The sequence below is a fragment of the Equus quagga genome, chromosome 5 (assembly GCF_021613505.1).
Source record: "Equus quagga isolate Etosha38 chromosome 5, UCLA_HA_Equagga_1.0, whole genome shotgun sequence".
In the NCBI taxonomy this organism is placed as follows: domain Eukaryota; kingdom Metazoa; phylum Chordata; class Mammalia; order Perissodactyla; family Equidae; genus Equus; species Equus quagga.
The window spans coordinates 132,646,389-132,665,219 of NC_060271.1; the positions used below are offsets into that span (position 1 = coordinate 132,646,389).

At 40.0% G+C, this 18,831-nt stretch overlaps 1 protein-coding gene across 8 annotated transcripts in view; it reads left to right on the plus strand.

Annotated features, from left to right (window-relative positions):
* The window catches only part of KIDINS220 (kinase D interacting substrate 220), a 111,253-nt gene extending 102,125 nt beyond the window's left edge, over positions 1–9,128 (plus strand). For all 8 annotated transcript variants that reach the window (XM_046660113.1, XM_046660116.1, XM_046660118.1 and 5 more), the window contains 4 exons: positions 177–305; positions 2,374–2,472; positions 3,460–3,696; positions 6,106–9,128. In XM_046660113.1, the coding sequence (XP_046516069.1) occupies positions 177–305; positions 2,374–2,472; positions 3,460–3,696; positions 6,106–7,368 (1,728 nt within the window). In that variant the 3' untranslated portion in view covers positions 7,369–9,128. The remainder of the gene's footprint in view (positions 1–176; positions 306–2,373; positions 2,473–3,459; positions 3,697–6,105) is intronic.
* The last annotated feature ends 9,703 nt before the right edge of the window (positions 9,129–18,831 follow it).

Below are 18,831 nucleotides of genomic sequence, written 5' to 3' on the forward strand. Positions count from 1 at the left end.
GTTCCCTACTGGTATTTTCCCATACTATGCACATTTGTTGTTTTTACTTTAGTTTGAAAATTTGTTGCTAGTTAGAGTACTTCATAGTGTAACTTCATGAGTGTTTCTCTGTCATGTGACTGCTTATATCTGGCATTAAATGCTCTTCATGCTGCATTTTCCCCTGGCTTATCTAGGGATCAGGCCCAGCCTCAGGAACAGTATCACTGAATTCAATGAGTGTGGATGCAGTATGTGAGAAACTGAAACAAGTAGAAGGGCTGGACCAGAGTATGCTGCCTCAGTATTGTACAACAATCAAAAAGGTGATGTGCACATTTACCTGCTGCCTCAGGCAGGGATGAGGGGGTGGGAGACGGGCCTCTGTGGACAGTGAACACTTCGTATTTAGCTTCTCAAAGATGGCTTCTCTGTTGAAATGGAAAAGCTCTAAATGGAAAGAAACATGATTCTTACTACTTTGTATCCTAAAATTGCCCTATTATCCATTAGTTTATAAATGGATAAAAGAAAAAGAAAAGAGCTGTATTACAGTGTTATTTAAAAAATTACCTAATGTAAGTAAAAAGTGCCTGATGAGAAATACAGACCTCTAAGGGATTTCACATTTAGATAAACAACTCATATTTTCAGTATGCAACATAGAACATTCAAAGGGCTTTTCTTTCTTTCTTTCTTTTTCTGGTGAGGAAGATTGGCACTGAGCTAACATCTGTGCCAAGCTTCCTCTATTTTGTATATGAGACGCTGCCACAGTAGGGCTTGATGAGTGATGTGCAGGTTCGCACCTGGGATCCAAACCCATGAACCCAGGGCCACTGAAGTGGAGTGCACGAATTTAACAACTGTGCCTCCACCAGACTAGCCCTAAAAGCCTTTTCTTTTGTGCTACCTTTTCTTTGATTGTAATATTTATTTGTAACTTAATGTTTATCAAAGTAAACCACACTTGCTCATTTTCCACAGATTGTCACTTTCATGTCTTATAGGACTTATGATCATGTCCCATTTGATGAAACCTCATAGGTTTGGGTTTGCAAGGCTGACACCTTTGAGAAGTTCTTCTCTTCCCAGACTCTGTTGTAGAATTCTAGTAGCTACCATGCAGCTGGACAGTGATGCCTGGGATTTTGAGGAAGCTCCCACGTACCAGGCTGAGTCCGGTCATAGTAGATATCCCCCCAGTTATACTTTTTCTTTTGGAGGACTGTAGTAACGTGGAGCATTAATAACAAGACTCTGATGTTTACATACTTTAAAGAATGGCATCTAAAAAGCTTTTAAAAAAATTATTAGCATATACAGATAGCATTTTACTAATCTTAATGTATGTTTAGCCAGAAAAGTTTCAGATAATGTCAGTTTCCTTACAGATGTGGTTAGTGCTAATCTCTGTTTGCGGAAGGTCCACCACAGCCTTTCCAAGGCACTGACCTGACTCTCCTCTAGGCAGCGTGGTTAGACTCAGGGAAGGCTGAGGTTTCCAACTTGAATCCTTGGTGGCAGTTTGTTTCCATCAGGACAGCAGTTTTCTTCCCACTCAGCTCTTTATTCCCAGTGCCTGGCTTTTTGAAGCCCAGCGTGGCACCTGGTTTCTTAAGTGTTGCAAACTTGCTTGCGTTTCTGCAGCAGGACCTCTGTCACAGGCTTGCTCTGTACACTCTTTTCTTGAGAGTTAACTTGGAAACTGAGCATTCTATCGATTTCAAATACAGGTATCCCGTAATTTCACCATAGTTAATAAAGTCAGGGTTTGTATTTTGTAAAATCAGTAAGCTACCTATTATTAAAGAAAATGCCATCGTTTCTTATTTTGGGGAAGCTAGAATTACAGAGATCCGATAGTGATAGTCACTTTTTGTGAATTTAGTAAACTGGGAAATTAGTGGGTGGACATTCTTTATGATAGAAGTTATCTACCGTAACTGATAACTGTGTCAGGGCTTACTCATTTAGAACTCCGTCCACGACTGACACACTTAGAAGGACAGACGTCTCTCACCCCTCCCAGGAGCTCGTGCTCATGTTCATGTTTTATAAGCTTAGAGGGGAAAAACTAACAGCTTCCTTATTGTGCGTGACAGGGTCGGTAGTTTTGGAAACAGATGGGAAGCTTAGCTCTTGGGTTGGTCCCTAAACCGTGATTTGTTGTACTTGAGTGCTGAGACACTTGGAAAAATATGGAGCGGTTTATGTTGTTCAAATTCAACTTGTTTATTATATTATTATGTGGGATGATAACCTTTTTTAGGTCAATATTTTCTAGTCTCTAATGACGTTCTTAATACTAAATATAAATGTGCTTTTTAATCACTGATAATTCAGAAAGTTCACATTTCGTTTGTCTTTATACTTGTATTTATTTTTATTCAGGCAAACATAAATGGCCGTGTATTAGCTCAGTGTAACATTGATGAGCTGAAGAAAGAGATGAATATGAATTTTGGAGACTGGCATCTTTTTAGGAGCACAGTAAGATATTTTATATATATAGAATTATTTACAATGTATAAAACAAGTGCTAATAAATACTGGTCTAAACTGCTATTTTTCTGTATTTTTAAATAACACGTAAAAACTGCATTTTCTACTTACGTACAACCCTTGCATTTTCTGTTTGACAGCAGCACTTGGCAACCTTTGCCTTTGGGCATTTCACTGGGAAATTTGGGGAAGAGGCTACCCGCCGGTTCTCCATGCTGTCATTGACGGAGACTCTGCTTGACCCGCTTCTAGTCTGTCTCCTCTGGGCCTCTGGGCCTTGACCTTGGTGTCCGTCCTCAGCAGGCCTGCATTGCCCAGTTTTAGCAAGAATTCTAAGTCAGTTTAGAGAGAACCCCCACCCCAAAGTCTGGTCTCCCCGTGTGTCTGATCAAATCCCTCCTTCCTCACGAGCTCCAGGCGCCTTCTGACCCCCTGGCCCACCTCCAGCGAGAATCTCCTCACGTCAGTGCGGCTGGAGCCCCCCTACCCAGGAGGTTTCTTCTCAGCGATTCCACCCCCTGAGCCCCACCCTGATCCTTGCTATAAATGCTCATTGGGCTGGGCTGCTTTCGGAGTTGAGCTCAGTCCCATCCTGAGGTCTCTTTTTCCTACTGCAATAGTTCCTGTTTTAAATCTTCTTTTACCACGTTAACTACCATCCAGCTCTGGTTTTCTTGGACACACTACAGTTGCATTTTGTTTTGTTCTCAAGTTAAATTTTAAACTAAAGTAATAACATAATGGTCAAATTAGAGTATAATTATATATTATGATTATTGCCACTACTTCTTTTAGTATTAATTAAAATGAAAGATAAACAGATGTACAAATTCATTAGAAATTCACTTACAGGAAGTATGCTTTCTCATTTCCGTTATAACAACTTTTTAATGTTTTATTTTTCAAATAATTTTTAAAGCTTCTAAAATGTGATTTGTCAGTGTGGATATTAATGATATTTTTTCCTCTGTTAAGGTACTAGAAATGAGAAATGCAGAAAACCAAGTGGTCCCTGAAGACCCACGTTTACTTAGTGAAAGCACCAGCGGCCCGGTCCCTCACGGGGAAGCTGCTCGCCGTTCTTCCCACAACGAATTGCCTCATACCGAGCTTTCCAGTCAAGCTCCCTACACACTGAACTTCAGCTTCGAGGAACTGAATACACTTGGCCTGGATGAAGGTGCCCCACGTCACAGTAATCTAAGTTGGCAGGTATTTATTAAATGTCATTTTTCATATTACTGAAGATTAGGGCAATATTTAACTCACCGAGATTATGTTGGTGAATTTATGTCGTCATTCAGAAAATAATAAGTAACTGAGTGAAGAGGACAGAGGACTCCCTCTCCTCAAGGGGCCGTATTCCTCTGGAGAGGACAGTCGGTAAAACAAAGGAAAAGTACGATTGTTTCAGAATTGATAAGAGCTGCGGAAACAATCAAATAGGGTAGTGGCGTGAGAGTAATAGGAGCTGGGCTGCTCTAGTCAGTGAAGTCCAGTCTGTCACTGCTGTTTTCTTGTTAAATTCATTAGTCATGGGCTAAAATACATCTTTGTTGAAAAACTTGCCACACATGATCCGTTTGAGCACCATCGTGTGGTTTTCAGGACATACCCTCACTGTTTGCGGACATGCATTTTCTTTTTATGGTTGGATGTTAGATATGGGTAACTTCTTCCTTTGGGTGCTCTTCGAAGACGGGGGACAGGCAAGGGTCAGGAATAAAACAACAGCGAGAGACACATGAGAAAGAGTACGGAAAGAGGAAGAGGAAAAAACAGAGCGGGTGCAGAACAGAGAGAAGAGAGGGAGGGAGGGAGGGAAAACAGCAGCGCCGAAGAGGCGCCCTGCGGAAAGGGAGCGAGGTGTACAAGGTGTAGGCAGAGCGGTCAGTACCTGGCAGGTCTGCCCTTTTGAAGGCTGTTTGCTTTGGTTTGATAATAAAAATTTTTTTTGTTGTCATCTTTTTCTATATAATATCTACCTTATTTAAGTTGGGAAGCCAACTTAAACATTGATTATTGGGAAACATTTTATTGTTGGGTATTGACTAACATAAAAATTCCCTAATTTTACAATAAAGTAAGTCCACACTTGACCCTTTTGTCTCTCTGTTTCCACAACTGGTAGTTCCTTTTTTCCCTGGTTCCTTTTAACATTTCTTAAGAACTCCTCATCCTTGGCTTTGCTATTCCATACTTGGTATTTCCTACTCTGCCCTCAACAGCCTTCCTGTTAATGCAGCAGTTCTCAAACTTTTTTTAATATCAGAATCCCTTCACACTCAAAAAATTATCAAAGACCTCAAAGAGCTTTTGTTTGTGTAAGTTTTATCCTTCGTTATTTACTATTTTAGAAATAAAAACAGAGGAACTTTAAAAAAATTTATTATTTTAAAATAAAGAAGTTACACGTTAACGTAACATTTTTATGAGAGATGGCCATATTTTCCAAAACAAAACAAAATTTAGTGAAATGGTATTGTTTTGCAAATCTCTTCAGTGCCTGGCTTAGTGGAAGACAGCTAGATTCCAATATCTGCCTCTGCGCTAAGTGTGCTGTGGTGTCACACATCATGGACTCTGGAAACGCCACTGGACGCTGTTGTGAGGATGAGGGTGAAAAGGCAAATGATGGTCATATTCTTGTGGAATCAGTGTAGACTCATGGACCCCTGGAAAGTGGGGTATCTACGTGCTACCTCTGCGAGCGGAGGATGGCACTGTGCTTACGGTCTGAATCCTGTCGCAGGGCCTTCTCAGGGATAGAGGTCATTTCTCCCTGTGGAAGGAAGGCTCTTCCCCTTATTTCTGCTTCTTTGTTTAAGCCTTTGCTCTTTTCCTTCTTAATCATCCTTGATTCTTTTTCTTCCCTTTCCCTCTCCATTTTCCTAATCTATACTTTTTACTTCTCATTTATTAGCTTTTCTGGGATCTAGAGCAATTCTAATCCTAAAACTTCACATTGGAAATCAAACTTTTAAAAATATTTCATTTCTCTATTTACTAGGACCTGACTGTTGGTCACATGACTTCCATTTTTGTTCATTTGGATCCTATATTTATCTTTTCTGTTATACTCTATTCTTTTTAAATTATTTTTTTCTTTTGGCATTTCAAGTACATTTTCTTACTCTGAATTGAAATTTGGCAGAAACTTCATGTCTTACAAGTTGAGAAAATTTCTTTTTAACATCCATTGAAGACTTGAGTATTTGTTTTTGAGGTATATCTTGACTCTCATCTTCCTTCTCTTTTCTAAGAGGAATTTTTATATTTTATCAATGAAGGTGACTTTTACCTTAAATAAAAGTTAAGTGTTTGAAGTTATAAAAACAAATGCTAAGATTATTTGTTAACACAATGTTTAGTTATATTTTTAAATATTAACAAACCAATTTTATTAAAATTTGTATAAAGCTTTCTAATAACAGTAAAATTATCCCTAAGTTTACAACTTTTATTAAACTGTGTTATGCAGAATTCTTTTAAAAGAATTTGTTATTTTGAGGGCTTTAAACATTCTTAGTAAACGTGTATATTTACTGAGCTGATGTTTATTATGCCTTTTTTTTTTTGCTTATTTGAATTCTTAAATTATTTTTTTTTCTGTCTTCACAGTCACAAACTCGCAGAACCCCAAGTCTTTCGAGTCTCAATTCTCAGGATTCCAGTATTGAAATTTCAAAGCTTACTGATAAGGTGCAGGCCGAGTATAGAGATGCCTATAGAGAATATATCGCTCAGATGTCTCAGTTAGAAGGGGGTACAGGTTCTGCAACAATTAGTGGCAGATCTTCTCCACACAGCACATATTATATGGGTCAGAGTTCATCAGGGGGCTCCATTCATTCTAATCTAGAACCAGAAAAGGGAAAGGATAGTGAACCAAAACAAGATGATGGAAGGAAGTCATTTTTAATGAAGAGGGGAGATGTTATAGATTATTCATCATCAGGGGTTTCCACTAATGATGCCTCACCCCTGGATCCTATCACTGAAGAAGATGAAAAATCGGATCAATCAGGCAGTAAGCTTCTCCCAGTCAAGAAATCCTCAGAAAGGTCCAGTCTCTTCCAGACAGATTTAAAGCTTAAGGGAAGTGGATTGCGCTATCAGAAACTTCCAAGTGATGAAGATGAATCTGGTACAGAAGAATCGGATAATACTCCACTGCTCAAAGATGATAAAGATAAAAAAGCTGAAGGGAAAGTAGAGAGAGTGTCAAAGTCTCCAGAACACAGTGCTGAGCCAATTAGAACCTTCATTAAAGCAAAAGAGTATTTATCAGATGCCCTCCTTGACAAAAAGGACTCATCCGATTCAGGAGTGAGATCCAACGAAAGTTCCCCCAATCACTCGCTTCACAATGAAGCAGCTGATGATTCCCAGCTCGAAAAGGCTAATCTCATAGAGCTTGAAGATGACAGCCACAGTGGAAAACGGGGAATGCCACATAGCTTGAGCGGCCTGCAAGATCCCATTATAGCTCGGATGTCCATTTGTTCAGAAGACAAGAAAAGCCCTTCTGAATGTAGCTTGATAGCCAGCAGCCCTGAAGAAAACTGGCCAGCATGCCAAAAAGCCTACAATCTGAATCGCACACCCAGTACTGTGACTCTAAACAACAACAGTGCTCCAGCTAATAGAGCCAATCAGAATTTCGATGAAATGGAGGGAATTAGGGAGACTTCCCAAGTCATTTTGCGGCCTGGTTCCAGTTCCAACCCAACTGCTATTCAGAATGAAAATCTAAAAAGCATGACTCATAAGCGAAGCCAACGTTCAAGTTACACACGGCTCTCAAAGGATTCTTCAGAGCTCCATGCGGTAGCCTCTTCTGATAGCACAGGCTTTGGAGAAGAAAGAGAAAGCATTCTTTAAGGAAAACAAGCAAAAGTAGAATAGTATCACTATACTCTATGACAAAATTGACCTGAGTTCTATGCACGTCACCTTCATACATTTCATTCACAAATAATTAATGGATGAGAAGGCTTTGGTAAAGAGGCATATACTGCACAACAGAGGAAAGTATAAGAAAGGGTGGTTCATCAGTCAGCCTCCATTGTCTTGTAATTAGAAGCTTGAAAACTCACTATTGTTATTATACCTTTCATTGGCACTCCTCCTAAAATTTTTTGAGACAAGATCTGAGTATAAAGATAGGCCAGAAATATTAAAGATAAAGGCTTAATTTGCCACAGAAAATAAAAAGCTTAGAGACCCCCTTTGTAGAACATTCACTCATCAAATATTTGAGAGAAGACATGGTGTTCGAACGGACACAAATTTTGCTCTTGAGGGGTGAAAGATAAGAATTTACGGGTTATGGAGTAGCCCAGAGACTAAAGGTACATGCTCTGTCAGTTGAGAAACAGTGCTCCATATAATAGACAAATTGCTTATCAAAGAGTTTTTAAGTTTTAAGTAGAAAATAGATGATAAAGAGAGCTTTAAAAATTGATAAGAAAGTGAGTCGGCAGTGTCCAAACTAGAGTCCCAGTCGCTGAGCCATTATGAGCTGCTGGAGAGTGGCCTGTGGGAGGGGCCAGTAACCTTCCTGTGACCCGGATGCTCTTCTCTCCAAACCCCAGACCTGGCATCAGGCCCCATCCACCTGCCAAGGAACCCACTCTTGGCTACCCTGTAACTCTTGAATTGTGTGCCCAACTTTTGTTAGTGAACCTAGTACTGAGAGGGAAAAAACAGGAACTCTTTCTCCAGAGAATCAGGGAGACATGAGTAGTAATAATAGGCACTAATAAATATTTATGGAATGAGAGAATGAGGAAATAATTATATCCTGAAGGTCAGTGACAATTGACAGATGACAAGGAAATATTTAATTAGGTGAAACTAAATCATTGCTTTCTTTCGGGGGGCAGAGTTTATCTACTTCATCTGTTCCTAAATCAGCCTGTTAATTCTGGGGCACGATCATAGGAAAGGAAGTGCTTCTTTTGAAAAAAGTTAAAAAACATGTAACAAAGCAAGGGTAAAAAGAAGATAAAACTGATATGACTTTCCATTTATTGTTAGCAGAGTTGAGAGAACGATCACATTTAAGTAGTGTGTGGACTAGGAATGTACCCTGTCATCATGCATTGAAAATTTTTTGTCATTTTAACGTAGCTTACTTATGTGAATTAATTTTGGCAGTATATCCTCAGTCACAGATCAGATTGTAGATGTGTGATTACCTAAATTTAGTGTTACATTTACGATGTTTATAACTTAATGGATTTTTACTAATATGCTGAATAAATTATTTATTTGACCAGTCATTGCAATAAATAGTTGCTTTCTTGGGTTTCATTGTCTTGATGTTTGAGTGTAATCTAACGTCTTTATAAAGTGTTTATTTTGCATGACCTTAATAAATTGTTTTAACCAATTAAGAAAAAGGCAGGATGTTATAGACATTATATATTGAAATGTTAAAATTTTAGTATTTATAGTGTTTATTAGTTTGCAATATTGTATAATTAGTAATTATTTCAGAGGCAATATTTTTTTCCTTTTCAGGTGAGTAGATACAGCTTAATATCATTGTGGTACATTCTTTATACTGTTTGTGAAGTTAATACTAGAGTATTAAGTGTACGAATAGATTTAGAAAACAATAAAAAATTTGCATGCTATTCTGACTCATGAATTTTTATTCACTACCATGGTGATGATTCACATTTTGATTAAAAATGAGAAAGTAATGTGTGTATTTCTTTTGTCATATGTCTAAAGTTCCTTACAGACGTTTAGGTTCATGTGGCAGTCGTGTGGCTGGCAGAAGTGTCCTGACACTAGTGTTTTTGAGACTTGGTTCTTTGGTCTCAGTGCCCAAATGTGCTTTGGTGAAGCATTAGTGCCAGACAGCCCAGCTCTGTACTGTGCATTTCTGTAGCTGCAGGAAGAAGGTTATCCAGATCCTCGGAGGATATCAATTTAATTATTGTAGGAACATTCTGGAAAAGTGTGCTTTTTCCTACTGTTACAGAAATTGAAAAACCAGATGGGTTACTGAGTCACACCATCATCCCTTTGAATCTGCATGTCTCTGTGTGTGTGTATATCTATTTATAATGTATAGCTCAGTCTGATTCTCACATATGCAAAATTCTGCTTTAAGCTGGGTGAAAAATGATAGAAAAGAAAATCGGCGTTCTAATCTTGCTGGTCCCTTAGATTTTGCATCATTTAGAGTCTTACCATATTTTATAAACCATTTTACCTTCACTCTAAGCCACAGATAGTTCTGTTCATGTAACATAGTGTTAAGCCAAATCCATTCTCCTTGGACATATAGCGTGGTACCTGTGAGGACAGCCTTTCTGCAGGAGAGACTAGAAATGAAAAGCAGTCGGTATCCCTCAGTTGATACAATTTTAATAATGCTGGATGTTTAAGGATCAGCTGTGAAATTCTGAGAAATTTAAGCATTTCTAACTGAACCAACATTTTCAATATTAACAGGAAAATTTGTTTTTGTGTCATATTTTATTTGTGTGAGTTTTATATAGTGGTCAGAATAATTTTAATTGCCTAGCCAAATAATGTTAAGAACTTATTTGCTTGAGTTGAGAACTCTTTAGATAATTTGCATGTTATAGTGCTGCAGTAAAATATATTTGTAATCATGATTTTTTTCTTACAAATACTAACCATTAGAAAATATTTTTTGAATGAAATTAAATCTTTTATTCTTCTGGCTAAAATACTAAATTTAGGAGGTTTTAAGACCACATAATTTTTGGTAATACCAGGAATTCTCAGCCTATTTAGAAGTATCCTAGAGTTTAAAAATCCCTGAATTCTGGCTAACTGTTGAGTAAGTCAACATAACTACCAGGAAAAGAGAGAACTAGAGGGCACGGTTCCTCTTTCCTTTGCTGTGAGCGACTGTGAGGGGATACGCAGGGGAAAGGGAAGGTGCCATACGAGAAACTCCCTGGCCAACGCTTGAGACTGAATGTCTAGGCTCCTGTGCCCCCTGCCCCCCTAGACTGTGCTGGCGCTTGGCAGAAGGGAAGAAACAGCTGGGGGAACTTTGGGCGTGAGGTAGGGGTGGGGGCTATCTGAAATGATTCCTTTTTAATTTCTAGGTTGTGGTGCCCCCTACCCTTCCCTACCTCAGAATTTTAAGCATAGGCCATAATTATGCAAATGAATTGAAAAATAGAAAGAAATTTTTATATAACAGTGAGCCAGCAACTTGGATGGTCTTTTAATGGCTCATCACTTCAGAAAGGTTGAGAATCCTTGGTTGAGACTGATTGACTAGAAAGAGAATTTAAAATCTTACATGATTTTAAACCCTTTCATGCCTAGGAGGAAAACGCTGTCCTTCAGATAGACAGCTCTTCAGAGGATCCAGTTTAAACGGAGGTACGTAAAAAAGTAGTCTTCAACGCCAAGTAGTTTTAAGTCAGCTGTTGAAAAACACTTCTCACCAATTAGAGAATTTATATTCTCATCACTTTAAGAAATAGAGCTAGGTAAGAAACATCTAAAATTGTTGTAAGAAATTAAACACTGTCACCTACATGGTCAAAGCTTTTCAAGTAAAATTGCTAGTAAGCAGAGCCTTGGCGAGCGCCATGGTGGGTCAGCGCGCCCAGGCCTGTGTGGTGGGTGGAGGGTTTCAGAACCAGGGCTTCTCGGCCCTCAGAGCAGCAAGACTTACCGACAGGGGCCTAGGTGGGGCTGCAGGATGAGCCGTCTCCTGAAGCTCCAGGTCCAGGGAGGCATTAAGAAAATACAGGAATAAAAGGGTCAGTCAGAGGAAAAGCAATTGTTTCCAAACTGTTAGTAGGATGACTCTCTACAAGTCAATAAAAGTGTCAGTGATTTTGACCTAAGTGAAGACCAAAATTGGCAAAAACATGAATTACATAATATTGTATAATAAAGGCAGCATTATTATTTTAACGCACACAAAATATTCTGAGTCTGCCTATGGAGTATAATCAGCAGTCATTTGTTTACAAAGCATACACTATGTTCTGGATTTTCTGAGGCTAAATAAGCCTTTTGTAGTGTTATTTACACTAGTGATATATATTAGGAGCCGTTTCTTAGTTTTGCCAGGATTTAACAAGACACAAAATAATATATCAAACTGAATTAGTAGAACTTCAATAAATGAAATTTTAAAAAGAATGCAGAATTACGTGCCCCATGCTACTCAAATTAAGAAGCTGTTTGAAATAATTAAGAGCATCCTGGTGACCCACGCTCATTTTCTAATTTTAACATGTATTTTATACTTACTCACCTCTTTCTTTCAAGGCCACGAGGGCCCTAGCTCTTAATGCCTGCCTGTAGACCGCTCCTCCTGACAGTTCGGTTAACTTCTCGCAGTTGGCTTCCTCACCAAACGTAAGGGGTACAGAAGATACTGCCTCCCGTGCAGGAAGCCTGCTGTCCAGTCGCTGGAGAAGAGAGATCTGTGCACCTCTGCCAGTTTTCTTTGTTTTTAGCAGAATTTGAATTAGTTTTAATGAAGTGTTCCTTTTATGAAATAGCCAGATGTATAGCAAAAAAGTATGTAAATAGAGTATACATAACCTGACATTTCATATCTTATACCATCTTCTTGGTCAAATGTCTAATGAAAAGTTAGGTGGTGGTTTTCAAAATTATCATACTTCCTGACACTTTTTAAGCTGTGTTTCTGAGAATTTATAGACTGCATGTTATATTTAATGCAAATTAAACTTTTTATTTTTAAAGAAATTATTTTCTTTTTGAGTTCTTTGTGTTTTTCTTCCTCTTTTACCTGAGTTCTTTTCACTCTTTTTGTGTCTTAGTTTTTTTTTTAGGTTGTCATGTATTCATCCTATTTTACCATAAAGCATTCCTTAGAGCAGTAGAATGAGAAAGAACTTCCAGACAGCTTCTAGACCAAATCCTGGATTTCAGATAGCCGGTGGACATTCGGTCAATACTTGTTAAGTGAGTGAATAAAGTCTACCTAACCTAGGAGAGTCTGCCCACAAATCCTACACTGTGTCTTAAAAATATTGAATTTGAATGCCTAAAATTGTGCATTTTGCTGTGGTTTCTTACAGGCCCGCTCCTTCCCACCACTTTATACCCACCCTGTTACCTGTCTGGCCCCTATAAGCTTTTCTGTTCACAGAGATTCACTCTGGGAACCTTTCAGGACATGATATGCTCTGTTAGAAACTCGCAGGGAAGGAGTCCACAGCCGTCTCGACAAGCGCCGTTTAAAGTGCTAGGCTATATTTTAAAATCCTCTTGTGTGCTGGGAGTCCTTTGTTTATTCCTTTGTGGAGCTGTCCATCTTATAAGTTAATATAATTGTATCAAATTAAAATGGCACAACTCTACATTTTACTTTAGGATGTTGAAAATATTTTCAGGTATAACTTAGCTAGGGTGAGCATGTTTTCTCTGAGCCCAGATTGGGGTACGTCATTATTGTGGGGATATTTAATATGAGGATCATCCAGAAAATCTGATATGGAGGTTTATCTTATCTGTAGCTCAGCTTTTCAGCATTTAGTAGGATTAGTTATTATTTTCATTGACCACCTCTCAGTGCTTTCTCATTCCCTATCTCAGGTTGACCACTCTGATGGGTTTGAACTAGAATAAGCATGTTATACTGGGATTCTATATTGAATATTTTATATATGAGTGGGCCATTATGTGTTGATTGAAAATTTCTTAATAAGATAGGCTAACCACTGGAACAATAAACCCCAGACCTCATTGACTTAATATATTTTAAGTTTATTTCTTGTTCCTGTAATGGTCCAATGTCACCTAAGTTGACATAAAGATTCAGGGACCCAGTTTCCTTCATCTTGTGGTTCCACCAGCCTCCAAGGCTTCAGAGTCCTCTGCCCCATCTCCTGCATGGTGTGATACGTAGGGGAGGAGGGAGGGTGGAGGACCACACGGGAAGTTTGCATTGTGCAGACCTGGAAGTGGTGTATCCCCATCCCATTGGCCTTCTTAAGTCATGTGGTCAGGCTGAGCTGCAAGGGAGGCTGGGAACTTAGGTGACCTGAGGAAGAGCAAACATTTTGATGAGCACTGGAGGGACGTTTTCCACTTAGACACTTGGCGTGGATTATCCATGGCCGATGAAACACTGATTTAGCTTGTTTTCAATTTTATCAGCAGTCAGTTCTTTTTATTGACATCTCTTTTAAATTTTACCTGTATGCAGTTTTCATTCTGGTAGGGAAGTCTGTTAAAATCATAACATCTAACCTAGAAGAAGGATTTTTGTAGAGGGTAGCTTTCAATTAGCCAGTTCTTTCCATGCATCTGAGAAACTAACAAATTTCTAATGTGGAGCAGATCACAGAGAGAATTAAGCAAGATTAAGAATGGGGAAAAAGGTTTCACTACTTCTCTAGAATCCTTTTATATCCAAAGACTCTCAGACTGTCTAGAATCTGCCTGGTTTGGGGGTTTGGTTATAAATATTTATAATATAAACTCTCTGTTGCTATCCATTCTTTAAAGTGTCTTCCTCCTGGAACAGTGGTGACAGTGACTCTCGATTGCTTCTCCTTGTACCTGGCAGATGTGGAGGACCTTGTCCTGCGAGGCTCCTGCCTCCAGTGTGGGGATCGGTAGTTAACGAGAAGCTAAAGTGCCGTTAGTGACCATTCCTACCCAGGAGATACAGCTCCCACCCTTAGAAGTCAATGGAAAAATTAGACTTTACGGTTTTGTTTTTAAAGGAACTCTTCTACAATCTATAACTCTTTTGACCACTTTCCAGTTTTTTCCTATTAGTATTTCATCAATTCTAGGATGCACATTTTTTCAGCTTTTGACTTTTCTGAAATGTCTTACAGTCCATAGCATCAATGGCAGCACTTTTTCCTTGATGTTTCCTAAAGTAACAACACATCCTGCAGTTGCTGGAGTCTTGCTTGGAGGGATGGAGTACAATCTTATCTTAATGCTTGGATGGTCAAGTGGAGTTACATCTTCAACAACAGCCACGGGCTAGGGATGATTCATAGTCAACTGACCTCCCAAATGCAACATTTTATGTTGAATGTTTTATCAGTTATTACTCGTCCTGTATTCATGCTGGATATCTAAAGTATCGTTATGCATTTATTACAATAAAAATAGCTTACATTTATTGAACACTTCAGACCTCTGCATGTGCTAATCAACTTAATCTTCACAAGAGCCTCATGAAGTAATTACTATTATACTCAATTTATAAATGAGAAACTGAGAGACAGGTTAAGTAAATCCCCAAGGGCACACAGCTACTCAGTGGCAGAGGCAGGGTTCAAGGCCCGGCATGTGGCTCCAGAACGCCCCTCGTCTTAGTACATTTTCCTCGTGGTTCTTGAGCCTGTTAGGGATGAGTTAATTCTTACATCTTTCCAAGATACATTCTCAGTTTAGTTTAATTTGCTGCATCATCATCATTGTCTAACTTGTAAAATAGAGTTTAGGGTCTCTCAAAGGGCTGTTTAAGAAAGATAAGTTTTTAAAAATCTATAGCTGTGTGAATTATATTTATAGATAAAATCTTTTCTTTTCAACATCAAACATCTTTGTTCCCACTAGTTATTTTGGAACAATGTTCAATTTTTGTTAAAAATCTATTGACTTTTTTTAACATCATTTATTCCCATTATTATTCATGGTTTGGACCACTACATTAAAGTTTGTACATGATGTGGGAAATATTCATTTTATTCACAGTCTTATTGTGGTATGGCTTTTATATACTTGCCCTTCTATATGTCTATTGTCAGTATTCTGTGTTAGATTATAATCCTAACTACTACGATGTGTGTTTTTCTTTATATTCTATTATTTAACAGTATTAATGCTTAATAAATGTTAATAGATAAGTAATATATGTCTATTTAAAAAATCATTACTGCAGTAGAGTTTTTTTTCAAATGATTCTGGTCACTGTCTCCTAAGGAGAGGGAAGAAAATAGGCAAAACGAAACCCTGTCCTTCACAGCGAGAGCTCGTCACTGAGGCGAGAAACCAACAGACGCATCCACTGCAGTGGATTGAGACGGTGGTTGGGGAACAAGTCAGTGTTATATAATTATCTGCCCAATAATTTGAGTGCTTACTTGAGCCAGACACTTTAGACACACTTCACATGGATTAACTAATTAAATCCTAACACGCCTATAAAGTAAATACTGTTACTATTCCTAGTTTACAGATGAGGAGACTGAGATGCAGAATTCTAACTTTTACATAATAATGCATTAGCTTTTTATAACTCCTCCCTAAAACATTGAGATGATTATTATTATATTCATTTTTGAGCAAACTGAAGCTGTGGGAGTTTGAGACACACCACTCTCAAGGTCACTCAGCTTGTAAACAGAACAAAAACACCAACCCTGGTTTCCTGACTCCAAATCTGATGATTTTTTCACCACACACCACACTGCCTCCTTCCCTTCCCCCAGTCCCATCGCTCTGTCCTACCCGGGTCGGAGGTGCATCTGTGTCCACATTCCACTGCGTGGAAAACGTCGGGGGAGAGCATCACGCACACCTGAGTCTTCACGGCTTCCCTGAGTGAGTGCCGGGTTTCCCACAGCAGCTCTCAGCTCCTCCCCCGTCCTCTTCCCTGAACCATGGCGGCCTCAGTGTGGGGCAGTAAAGGGGTCCAGGTCTGCAGGCCATCCTGGACCTTTAAAGGCTGTGTATCTCAGAATGAATCCTCTGTCTGCCTACACCGTCCTCACTGATGGGATCTCCTGAACATAACCTATAAGAATCATTTAATCTGGTGCTGTGTGTGTGTGCATGCGTGTGCACATGCGCTAACCTTTTACCTTGCCAGAGAGCTGGTTCAATTAAGCCCATCACTGAATTGCTGAGTTGGTTGGTCAATACACAGCAGGTGAAACAACACCGAACTCAGTCACAAGGTTTGAGTTATGGGCCTGGCTCTGTTAGTTATTTACCAGATGGCCATTTGTTTGTCAGCCTTGGTTTCTTCATCTATTAAAATTATGAATGATGGAGGACAGCGGACTTGATAATTAGTATTACTTCCCCAGTGCTTACTATGTGTTAGTCACTTGCAAACATTCGCTCACTAACCTTTGCAAGAATATCGAGAGGCAGTGATTTTTCCTATCTTATAAATCGGGGAACTAAAGCTGAGAGAAGTTAGAAACCTTTCCCAATGTCTCGAAGCTGTCACACGTTAGAGCCCAAAGCTGAACTCAGGTCTGACGCCAAAGCCAATGCATGTTCCCCACTAGGCCTTTCCGCCTCTGCAACGCTGTGTGAACTATTTGCAGACAGGCGGTATTGAAAGGGCAAGCATGGGCAGCTGGAAGGAGAAGAAATCGTGTGTTTACAAGTGAGGAAATTAGAAAGTGGTCATATTATTACCAATACTTTTGTGCTACACAGAATGGTTAACTTTCACGCCCCCTTTAGCTTCATTTTCCCTTTGTCTTAGCTCTTCGTCTATAACAAAGTACCACAGACTGGGTACCTTATAAACGACAGAAATTTATGTCTCAGCTCTGGAGGCTGGAAGTACAAGATCAGGGTGCAGGCACGGTGGGGTTCTGGCGAGAACCCGCCTCTAGGATGCAGGCAGCCGAGCGCTCCTTCCATCCTCACGAGGCAGAGAGCACGCTTGTCACTTTTATAAGGGCGCTCCTCCCACATGAGGGCTCCGCCCCATGGCCTCACCTAATCCTGATTGCCTCCGGCAGGCCACACCTCCTCAGGCCAGCACATTGAGGGGTAGGGTTTCAACATATGAACGGGGGCGGGGGCGGGAGTGGTGCACGGACACAAACGTTCCGTCCATAACAATCTTCTTCCTCTGGATCATCTTCTGGCTTGTAGAACCAGATTTTTGTCTTTAGACTTCGTAAGTGCTAATGTTCACCAGGAGTTGACACTGCCTCCCGCCTTCCTGCCGCTCAGGCCCCGCTGACTGCTCACCCCCTGCAATGCTGGTGCCACCTCGCTGCAGCTGGGAGCCCCGGGCCCGCGCGCCTGCACTCGAGGTGGGAGTCAGCCTTTCTGTCCAGGCCAGCGGCTCCACCTGCCGCCTCTAGACGTCTGGCAGAGCACAGGAAGACCGTGTGGTCACAGGATGTGGGCTCCAGCCAGGCATCTTTAACCTTAGGCCAAGAAAATGGCTCATCCCAGCCCCGCTCACCAATCAGAATCCCTCTCGTAGGTGAATCCCTATCACTGGAAACAAGGCGATCTTTCCTCCAGGACCTGGAGGCACTATTTGGACTTCAAAGCAGCCAATGTGTCTTCCAGAACTCAATCTCCAGTCTCTCTCCCCGCTGGAGGATGGGAGGTGGGGCTGAAAATTCCAAGTTTCTAACCTCGGCTTGGTCTTTCTGGTGACCAGCCCTATCCTGAAGCTATCCAGGAGCCCACCGCGAATCACCCATCAGAACAAAAGATGCTCCTATCACCCAGGAAATTCCCAGGGATTTAGGAGCCCTGTGTCAGGAACCTGGCTCAAAGAACAAATGTATTTCTCACTATGCCACAATACTGAAACAAACGTCAGTGTAACCACAGCAAGGTTAAAAAATAGAAACTGCCAATATCTTAGAAGACTCTTGTGCGTCTCTTCTGGAAGCACCCCAAAGGTGCCACTCCCTTGGCTTTGTGATAATCATCTCTCTGCTTACCTTATGGTTTACCACTGATGTATATGTGTCCTTGGGCGATTTTGCCTGGTTTTGATCTCAAATAAGATCATACTGTTAGTATTTATACTTGACTTGCTTCTTTCATTAAGCAGCTTGTGAAGTTTATCCCTGTTGATATACATAGTTGTGACTCATTAATTTTCACTGAAGAATAGTATTCTATTATGTAAATATTTATAACTTATCTATTTTATTGGATATTGTGTTGCTTCCAATTTTTATTTCAATGTCTGATGAATGTGTTACATGTCTGAGTGTACATGTGCAAGAGTTTGGACTTTTTCTGTACAAACTTCTGAGTTTGAGTTATTTTTTAAAAACATATATTTTTGTAATAAAAAGAAAAACCTCTTTCAGGTTTACTATATCTCTAACCCTCCCTGGGGTTAGTCTATGTCTAGTGTGTGACAGTCATGAAAGCTTGACAAAGGTCTTAGGAGCTGAGAGTGAGTGACTGCTCTGAGTGATAGCACAGAGATTGCCCCTTGGAAACAGACTAAATTGGGACCTTTCATTCTGGAATGATGCAAGGAGAAACCAGGGTGATCCAAGGCGCTGATGTTGGGCGATGGGTGTGGCAAGGAGAACACACTCTCAGACCTCCCCTTCCTCCAGCACCAGCTGAGCATTTCCACCCAGATGTCAGCCGTCACCT